Below are 9,344 nucleotides of genomic sequence, written 5' to 3'. Positions count from 1 at the left end.
GGGCGGGGTTGGGCAGAAGGCAGCGGAAGCAAAGCAAACCAAACTAGAGCAGAAGCCGAGGTCCTGAGTAAGAGCGAGGCCGTGAGACTGAGAGTGAGTGAGGGCTGTGAAAGTGTGAGGCCGTGTCGGACTGAGGGTGTGTATCGGAGTGATTGAGCTGAAATGAGGGGCTGAGATGAGGGAGAGGGAGGGAGGCGTGAGTGCTGATTCTGCTGAAGAAATGAGGGATTAGGGTTAGAATATAGGTATATATATAGAGAGGGTATTTTTGTAATTTCAGGTTATCGGGTTTTTATTCGGGCCGGGTTTCGGGTCGGGTCTCGGATTTTTTTATAAAACCCGGACCCGACCCGGATCCGCTTCGGGTTTTTTTTTTTAAAACCCATACCCGACCCTATTTTTAATCGGATCGGGTAAAATCCGGCCCATTAGGGTCGGGCCGGACCGGATACCCGCGGGTCGGGCAAAAATTGCCATCCCTAATTTTGCCTCAGTTTCCGGATTGTAGCTGAACAACAACCCAACCCGGGCCCAAATTGTTTTTGCTCTTTTTTTGTTTAAAAACTTAGTAAATAGGAAATTCTGTCTTCAGAACCAAGCATACCTAAATAACAACATCAAAAACAAATTTCAGAGAGACGAAGACAGAAAGAGAGAGAGAGTGTCACATTCACACAACACAACAGCAATGGATCCGAAGCTCACAGAGGTCTCTCAGCTCTTCCAGCGCTTCAAAACCGCCTTCTTAAGGAGTGACTTCGATACCTGCACCACTTTCCTCTCACAACTCAAGGTTTAATTTCCCATTAATTCTGTATTTTATTTTTTATCCTATACATTACGGATTTGTGTGTGTGTTTTGTGTATAAATGATAGTGTTTGATAATGGGTTTTTGTTAAATCTGTGTACAAAATTGTTAATCCGAAGATTTGGTATTTTGTGATTTAGTATGGGTTTTTGCTTTAGGGAGAAAATATCTTCTGGCACTTTGCTTTGATATTGTATGACTTGGTTTTGTGTCTGAGTTTGTGTGTGTGTGTGTGTTTATATTTAACCATGGATTAGGGAATTGAGTATATGGAATTTTATATGGATTTATGTTTTCTAGAGTGGAGTTTTAGGCATTGAGTAATTGTGTTGTGAATTGTGAAATCATAATTAGTGCTGTGGCAACTTGGGTTAGGTGTGGGATTTTGTGTTATTGGTAGAGTGCTAGATGGGAGTGTTACTAGGCCTTAGTTTTGAGCCTGTGGAAAGCTGTTTTGGATGTGAATTATGATGAGCGAATGCATTGAGCTGAAGGCCATAAGTTTGAGTCATATTGCTGTTCTCTGTTTTTTCAGGTCTCACTGACACAATTCAGAAGCCTGCCACCATTGTTTGAAGACACACCCAACGCTATCCGTGAATTAAACTTAGCAAGTAACGTTCTTGGCTCAAAAAAATATTTTATGATTCTTTTGTTATTGGTGTTGCAGTTGTTTTCACTTAACTTTAGATTTTGGCGATGCAAGCGTTTCTAGTTACTCGATCATTAGAATATGTTTCCACTTCAATTTTTGGTGTTGCATGAAAAAATTTAGTCTGCAATGGGGTTTGAGCATATGTTATGGTTTAAAAAGTATTAGAATTCATGTTTATGTGGTCATTATCTTGATATCCTAGAGTAGGCATGAATTAGTAGCTCTTAATTCATTATAAGATGCACAAAATTTGGCTACAAATTTGGTTATAGCCAGAAGATGACGTGTGTTCAGTGTTCACTTAATAAACAACACTTAAGTGATTGTATACAATCATTTTAAGTGAATCATATGCAATGCACATGACAGGGACACATGTCATCTTCCCATTGTTCGTGTGTAGCCAAACTTTGTCCTTATAAGAAATGAAGAATACTTCAATAATGGGAAATCTTTTAGTCACCAGTGTAGTCAGTGGGGTTGAAAATGCAAGTTGTGAACCTCTTTCACATTCTCGCCATAGCTGATTTGATTTACCTATCATCTAGAACTGGTAATATTAACCATTTTTTTTATAAGTTAAGAAGAGGAATTAGAACAGGTAATATTAACAATGATGAAAAAGAGAACAATAATCAAATTTAGAGATAGAGAAACCATAGATGTATCTAATATATAAAATATTCAAGTTTGATATGTGAAATAGACCCTCAAGTGTGTTTTGATGTGTGGAAACATAATGTAATGAACATGAAATACACATTAGTGTAAATGATTTAAGTGAGAATAAGTTCCATTGTTTTTCTGCCATGTCAAGACACCGTATTATTGAAGCATTCTGTTCACTGTTAATTTAAACCTCGAATCATCTTGTATCTGAATGTATTAGATTGAAGGTTGTGTATAGTTAATGTAGTTGCTTTTAATTCTTTGTTCCTAAGCTATTTCCTCATGGTATATTACGTCTGAGAACTTTCAGGGGATATATATGAGCATGCTGTTGTTCTCAGTGTGAAGACAGAGGATCAAGATGCATTTGAGAGGGATTTCTTTCAGTTGAAGCCATATTACACGGATGCTGGGTAACATTGTGTTGCCTTCAGTTATTTATCAAGTTTTGATTTTTTTTTTTTTTTGAAAAAAATGAGTCTGGCACCCATTCTATGCTTGTGGAGCCAAGCCATATCCTTGATTAGAAGAAAAATTTATATATTTAAGTGCCATGTTCTTTTAATTAAATATTGATGTCTATCTCCAACCAATCAGATCCTCCTATACATTAAACAAGGGTAAAACTTGGGTACAGTTCCTATGATGTGTGAAATTTATTGTACTTGGAATAAATAACACAGTCTGTGCTTCATTTATCAATGTAACCACGTGTTTGAATTTAATTGGGAAAGTACAACACTTAAGGAATTGTACCTAAGTTTTGCCTTTCAATGTGAGGCTACTAGAACATAGAATTAAACATGAGGCAATAAAAAAGTATCTGGATCAAACATGCTTGTTGCTGAATTTTTTCTTCTATTTAGTCTTTCTGACTATTTTGGTAGTTTCATATATATATATATATATTTTTAATTTTTTTTTTTTTTTGAGGATATGCTAATGAATTTACATTTCTTTTGGAGCAGCAACTTGCAAAGAAATACCCTCTCTGCATTTGATTAACCAGACACTCAGTTATGCAAGAGAGTTGGAGCGGATTGTGTAAAAGAGAGCTTAACTGGCGATGGATATTTAGTCTGCTTTCAATTCTGGTACCCCCAACAACTGATTCTGTTAAAATTACTATGAAACCATTTTGGAACAAAGTGTGAGTCAATGGTATGAGTGAGACTGGCTATAGATAAAGAGGTGGGGCGGTTGTGCACACCACGGTGGATGTTACAATGAAACTGTACTACTTGCCATTTACAGATTAGGTCGTCGTTTACATTATTTCATTTTATTTATTGTACTGTTAGACTTACGAGTTACCCAATAACTACATGAAAGGGAATGGAATTCGTCCTATAATTTAAACACTCTTTTCATAATTATATTTGAGCTTCACATTATTTCCTTTCTTCTTCTTCTTCTTCTTTCCCCCCATTCCTTTTGGTTCTTGATTATATTTGATATAAGAAAAACAAAACAGAGAGAGAGATAACGAGAGATAAAAAGAATGGGATGATGGTTAAAAGAAAATAAAATTGGAAAACTGAAATGGATCTATGCCAAATTTGAAAAGAAAAGGGATCTATGCTTGTTATAATACTTTCCCTCTTGTTGTTTACATCTTTTTTTATCCCTTGTTGGTAGGCTTTTATATTATATATATTTTTGCCCATATTGTTAGAATTATGAACTACACAGGAAATAAGGAATGGAATGGAATGGTATACAATGTTTTGTTTTGTTTTGTTTTGTTTGTTTGTTTGTTTTTTTTTTCTTGATTATATAATATGTGATTTAAAAAAAGATGCAGAGAAATAAATAAAAAGAGGAAAAAAAAAGAAAAAGAAAGGAAGAGTGGGATAAATTCATTTTTAGATTGAAGAGAAATAATATAGGGAAAAAAAAAGGATTTTTTTTCCCATGCATGCCGTATACTAAGAAAAGAAAGGAAAAATCCAAAAAAAAAAAAAAAAAAAAAACTCCGTAGATTTATTATTTTATACCTATATCAAATTAATTCCTATACTTTTTATTGTGCTATTTAAGCCTCACATCTTGTTTAGTGTGAAAATCAAAACCCCTAACCCACTTCATTAAACTTTGTCTTAAGCAACAAAAAATTTGACACAAATACACACAAAAATGGCGCTGTGTGTTTTGGGAAGAGAGAGCAGTAATGATTTTCCAAATGAGTTTTGGTTTGATTATCATAATAATAAAAAAAAAATGTGGATTTTAAGCTAACACAAACAGAAGTATAGGGTTTTATTTATCAGAAGTATTATAGTTTTTTTTTTTTTGGGATTTTCTCCTTAAAAAATAATTATAATTTCTCCTTTCCTTGGTCCTTTTTCTTTCCCCACTCATCTTTGTTTTGGCATGTGGGTTATTTCCTTAAATCCTCATTTTTAATTTTTTTTTTTACTATAGGTTGCAGATCAATTTGAGTTGTTATATGATTATCAAATACTTGAATTGAGCTTGTTTATAATTTTTAGGGTAACTCTATATGAAATTCTTAAAATTAAAATTATTTATGATTAAATAAAGAGTCATGCTAATGGGTGCCCTTAGAATAATGGTTAGCAATTCATTTTAGGAAAGTTTTGACACCACTTTTATGGGAAATGGAAAAAACTATCAAAACATTAATTTTTTTTTTTCCATAAAAACTTTCTTTAAATGGATTATTAACCATTACCTTAAGGCATCTATTAGCATTTCCCAAATAATAAATTCTAATGAAACGAAATGCCATTAAATATTCACCATGGAATGTATTAAAGGTAATGCCCTTAAATATTCACCATTAAATGTAATCATTTTCTACCAAATCTAACCGTATTTAATACTAGTAATATTCACCACCGCCCTTGCAGGGCAAAGTGATACCTCCCTAATCCATGGGTTTGCGTGTTTGAGCTCGAGGTGGGGTTTAGGATATTAAAATTTCTAACCAAATTATAAATAAACTAGCCTCGTCACACGCGCTTCATATGTGCAATGATGCTTTTTTTTAGTGGTCCTATTTTATTGGAAAAAAATTGTGTTTTTTTTTTATTATATATATATAATTTTTATTTTGAAAATCTAATTTATAAGTGAATAAACCAATTTGAAAATTAATAGGAGAGTGGTCTTATTTTTTAGGTAATGTTTTAGTGGGAGTTAGAGTTGCATTTTTACCGGATTGTCCTTTAGTTTTGTCTCTACTTAAACATAGGGGTGTAGGGGTATTTTTGAACTAAAAAAATGAGGAATCCAAATAGGGGAAACCCTTAAATAATTGTATAGATAAAAAAAAAAAAAAAAAAAACTAATAATTATGGTTACAAAGATCTGCACATTTTTGGCTATTACTACTCATAGGAAACGTCTAATCCAATTTTTTTTTTTTTAAACAAAACAAATTGGAAGTTTAAAACACCCCCAATTTATTTCATAGACTCACAAAACAAAATAAAAATACAACATAAACACCCATCTATTACAACCAACAAATTGAATAAGAGATTTTGAGGTTCAATTTCTGCCTACACCAAAAACCGATTGATATCTTGGTCTGATGATAAAGAACTATCATCAGGAGCAAATGCCTTAGGTTGAAACTCTCTCTCTCTCTCTCTCAAAAAAAAAAAAAAAAATATGCTACCCACCAGTAAAACTTCCTGACACGACCACGCGCAGGCTCCGAATCCACGGACTACTTCTTTCTTGAATTCTTCAATCAGCTACAAGCTCCCCGCTTGCTTTTCTTTTTAAGTTCCAATGGTTGCAACTATAATGATCTTCAAGATGTTGAAATCATCTCTACCTTGAAAACCCTAAGTTTTGTGTAAAGGAAGTCTCCTCAAAGATCTCACACGAGATTCACACAAAACAGCAATGTATGAGCAACAAAGCAATATGGACAACCACCAAAAACGTGGCTAGGGTTTAGTTTAAATACCTAGGGTAAAAACACAAAACCCTAAATGTTTAATGAAGTAGGGCTGAGTTGGAAAATCTGCAGAATATTCAACCTGTGCGATTTTCGATCGATCGAGTCTATTCTTCGATCGATCGAGCCAGGCCGAAAGTCCCAAGTACTTCTGCAGCCACTCGATTCCAACTTTACAATATTAAACCAACTTTGAGCAATTCTAAACAAGACTAAATACACTGTTTTGATCATGGTTTACCAACATTACAAATTAGAGTTCTAAATACAAAAACTCCTAAAACCTTAGAACCTAACATTATCTATATAAAAAAAAAGTTACTCTAATTATTAACTTTTTCATTCCATATATAGTAATTAATACGAAAAATAAAATTTTTATCCATTCACAAATCTATACAAATAATTAAAAAATAAGTTATAGGGTCTGTTTGGGATGCGCTTATTTTGCTGAAATTGAAAACTTTTTTACTGAAAGCACTGTAAATAAAGGTAAAAGTTAGCTAAAATAGTATAGTGAAGTGAGGTAAAGGTACCAAAAAGTGAAGTGAGGTCCATGAATAATAACAAAAATAAGCTAAATAGTAAAATAAACTAGCTTTTTAATCTGTAGCCAAATGCACACATAGTGTCCATTTGGATAGCTTATTTTTTGCCAGCTTATTTTACTAGTCATCTTATTTTTGCTACTATTCATGGACTCTACTGTACTTTTTGGGACTATTCATGGGTCTCACTATACTATTTCAGCTAACTTTTGCCTTTATCTATAATACTTTCAGTAAAAAGTTTTCAGTTTCAGTAAAATAAGTGCATCCTAAACAGATTCATAGTTTTATATTGTTTGAGTTAATTAGATAAAATGATTTTCGCTTGTAAACTTATAAAAATTCCATTTACCAGCCTTGTATAATTAAAAATTATATTTAATCTTTTAATATAAATGGACTATTTATGTAGGTTTCTTGGGCCAAGAGCTCGTTATTTATATGGATATTGGGCCTAAAGCCCAGTTCGAGGTCGACAGGTCATTTGAAAAGGAGTAGACATTGTCCAGGGAGTTTGCGCTAGTAAATAAAGAAGTTAGTCTTGGTCATAATTGCCTAGGAGGGTGGGCCGAGGATGAATGCCTTCTCGGCTAATAAAGGCCAAGGTTAAGTAAAGTGGTCTACTGTTCAAGGAAACATTCTAGGAAATTCTGTCGATATGGATAGGCATGGCAGAGACACAAGACAGGGAGAAGTCCTAAAAATATCTAACGAGAAAGTTGCTATCATTGCATTAAATGCATTGCAGCTAACTCTCTAGCCGCATTAATGTGGAGGTGATACCTGAACAGTGGCTATCAGCCTTACAACTATTATATGAAGACTTATAGAAGGTGCTGATGGGACAAATATCAACACCAGCTATCTGGCATGCACGTGGAGGACAAAGATAAAAGGAAAAGGGATTATAAAAGAAAGAGGTGGTAATGGGAGAAGGGGATTGAGAAACTAAGGGAAAAAACATTGTAGCACTAAGAACAGACTTTGTAATCAAAACCGAAAAGAAATATATAAGACCTCAGACTTTGCCGATGACGATTTTCTTCAACATAAATCTGTCTATTTTCATTCATTTGTCATCTGAATCTACTTTGGTGTTTGTTTGATTCATTAAAGCCCAGTTTTTCAACCCATTCTCTACAAATTCATTGTTTTGGGCTTCTTAGGCCTAAGTCCATTCACCTTTTGGGCTAGGAACTCAAATCTAGTTCTTATAATTGGCACCGTCTCTGGGAAATTACCGATGTTATAGTGAGTCTAATGTTTAACAATGGTAGGTTTGAGTCCAAACTAGGCAGAATCTGTGAGCTCTTAGCGTCAAGATCACTTCCTTGATCTTGAACAGAGAAGGGACCAATAGGGGAGTGTGCACACTACCCATACTAATAGGAGTCATTCTAGGGTTGGTAGCCACCTCTCTCATGAGAAAAATACTAAAGCCATACAATTGGAGATTGATCACCTAAAGAGAAGCTTACGTCATGAAAGCCAAAAGAGAGCTCTCTCTATTTCAGATTTCTCTTCTGGCGATGAAAATGATAATAGCTATAGGCGCAGATCGAGGACTCCTCATAGTGAGTCTTTCTCATATGATGAAGACTACCATTATGAGCATAGAAACAGAGATTCATCTTCGAAGGGCCTGGGAAATGATGCTATGAGTAGAGCACTCAACCAAATTTCTAGATCACCCTTCATGCGCAGGATTGAAGGGGGAAGACTTCCTCAGTGTTTCACTCAGCCCACATTCACCATGTACAATGGTCGAACAGACCCTGTGGAGCATGTTAGCCATTTCAATCAAAGAATGGCTGTGCATTCCAAGAATGAAGCCTTAATGTGCAAGGTATTCCCATCCAGCTTAGGGCCTATGGCTATGAGGTGGTTCAATGGTCTAGGTGCAAGTTTCATTGATTCCTTTAAGGAACTCACTCAGACATTTAGATCTCGCTTTATCACGTGCAGCAGGGTTCATTGGCCTTTAGATTCTTTGCTGTCCATGTCCATGAAAGAGGGAGAGACCCTGAAAACATACTCGGATAGATACTCGGAGATGTTCAATGAGATAGATGGTGACTTTAATGATATAGCCATCAGAACTTTCAAGGTCGGCCTACCTACTGAGCATGGCTTGAGGAAGTCTTTGATTGGGAAGCCTGTTACCAGTGTACACCATCTTGTGGATCGGATCGACAAGAATAAGAGAGTTGAGGAAGATCAATAACAAGGTAGGGGAAAGAGTAAGGTTATCCTTCACGAGAGGGGGGATTTCAGGTCGGACCGCTATAATAATAATAGACCCCGAAGGGATTTCACCAAGCAATCTGGGCAGACAACTCCTCAAGTGGTGAACATTGTGTTCCCAAAACTGGTGCATCAAGTTTTGGAGAAGATCAAGAATGAGTCATACTTCAAATGGTCGAACAAGATAAGTGGAGACCCCTTGAGACACAACTAGAGTCTTTATTGCCAGTATCATTAGGAGCGGAGGCATACCACTGAGGACTACAGGACTTTGTGGAACCATTTAGAGTAACTGGTTAGGGAAGGAAGGTTATAGTAGTTTTTGTATCATCCTAACGGGTGAGGGGACCAATCAAGGTTAGGAACTCAGGGGAATGCCTCTTTAAGGCCCCCGATAGGCACAATCAATGTCATTTTTGCTGCACCTGGGAGGATTGATTCCCAACCTTCCAGGGTGATTTTTGTAGCTCGGTTACCAGCGGAGG

The 9,344-nt window shown here is 35.4% G+C and overlaps 2 protein-coding genes across 2 annotated transcripts; both read left to right on the top strand.

Annotated features, from left to right (window-relative positions):
- The first annotated feature begins 572 nt into the window (after window positions 1-572).
- Window positions 573-3,177, top strand: LOC112004453 (26S proteasome non-ATPase regulatory subunit 8 homolog A). The gene is made up of 3 exons (XM_065772381.1): window positions 573-793; window positions 1,345-1,423; window positions 2,444-3,177. Exons 1-3 carry the CDS (start codon window positions 689-691, stop codon window positions 2,548-2,550), a joined length of 291 nt encoding a protein of 96 aa, XP_065628453.1. The 5' UTR covers window positions 573-688; the 3' UTR covers window positions 2,551-3,177.
- A 5,191-nt stretch (window positions 3,178-8,368) lies between these two features.
- Window positions 8,369-8,839, top strand: LOC111996305 (uncharacterized). Its single transcript, XM_024028263.1, has one exon. The coding sequence runs from the start codon at window positions 8,369-8,371 to the stop codon at window positions 8,837-8,839; it is 471 nt and encodes a 156-aa protein (XP_023884031.1).
- The last annotated feature ends 505 nt before the right edge of the window (window positions 8,840-9,344 follow it).

Source organism: Quercus suber, unplaced genomic scaffold (assembly GCF_002906115.3).
Source record: "Quercus suber isolate HL8 unplaced genomic scaffold, Cork oak 2.0 scaffold_58, whole genome shotgun sequence".
Lineage (NCBI taxonomy): Eukaryota > Viridiplantae > Streptophyta > Magnoliopsida > Fagales > Fagaceae > Quercus > Quercus suber.
This window is presented reverse-complemented; position numbering and strand designations above follow the sequence as displayed.

Bases quoted from the DNA above. Each gene is read 5' to 3' on its own strand.
- LOC112004453 (XM_065772381.1), top strand. From the start codon at position 689: ATGGATCCGAAGCTCACAGAGGTCTCTCAGCTCTTCCAGCGCTTCAAA. The intron at 794-1,344 runs GTTTAATTTCCC...CTGTTTTTTCAG, and splicing joins CTTTCCTCTCACAACTCAAG to GTCTCACTGACACAATTCAG. The intron at 1,424-2,443 runs GTAACGTTCTTG...GAGAACTTTCAG, and splicing joins CCGTGAATTAAACTTAGCAA to GGGATATATATGAGCATGCT.
- LOC111996305 (XM_024028263.1), top strand. From the start codon at position 8,369: ATGTACAATGGTCGAACAGACCCTGTGGAGCATGTTAGCCATTTCAAT.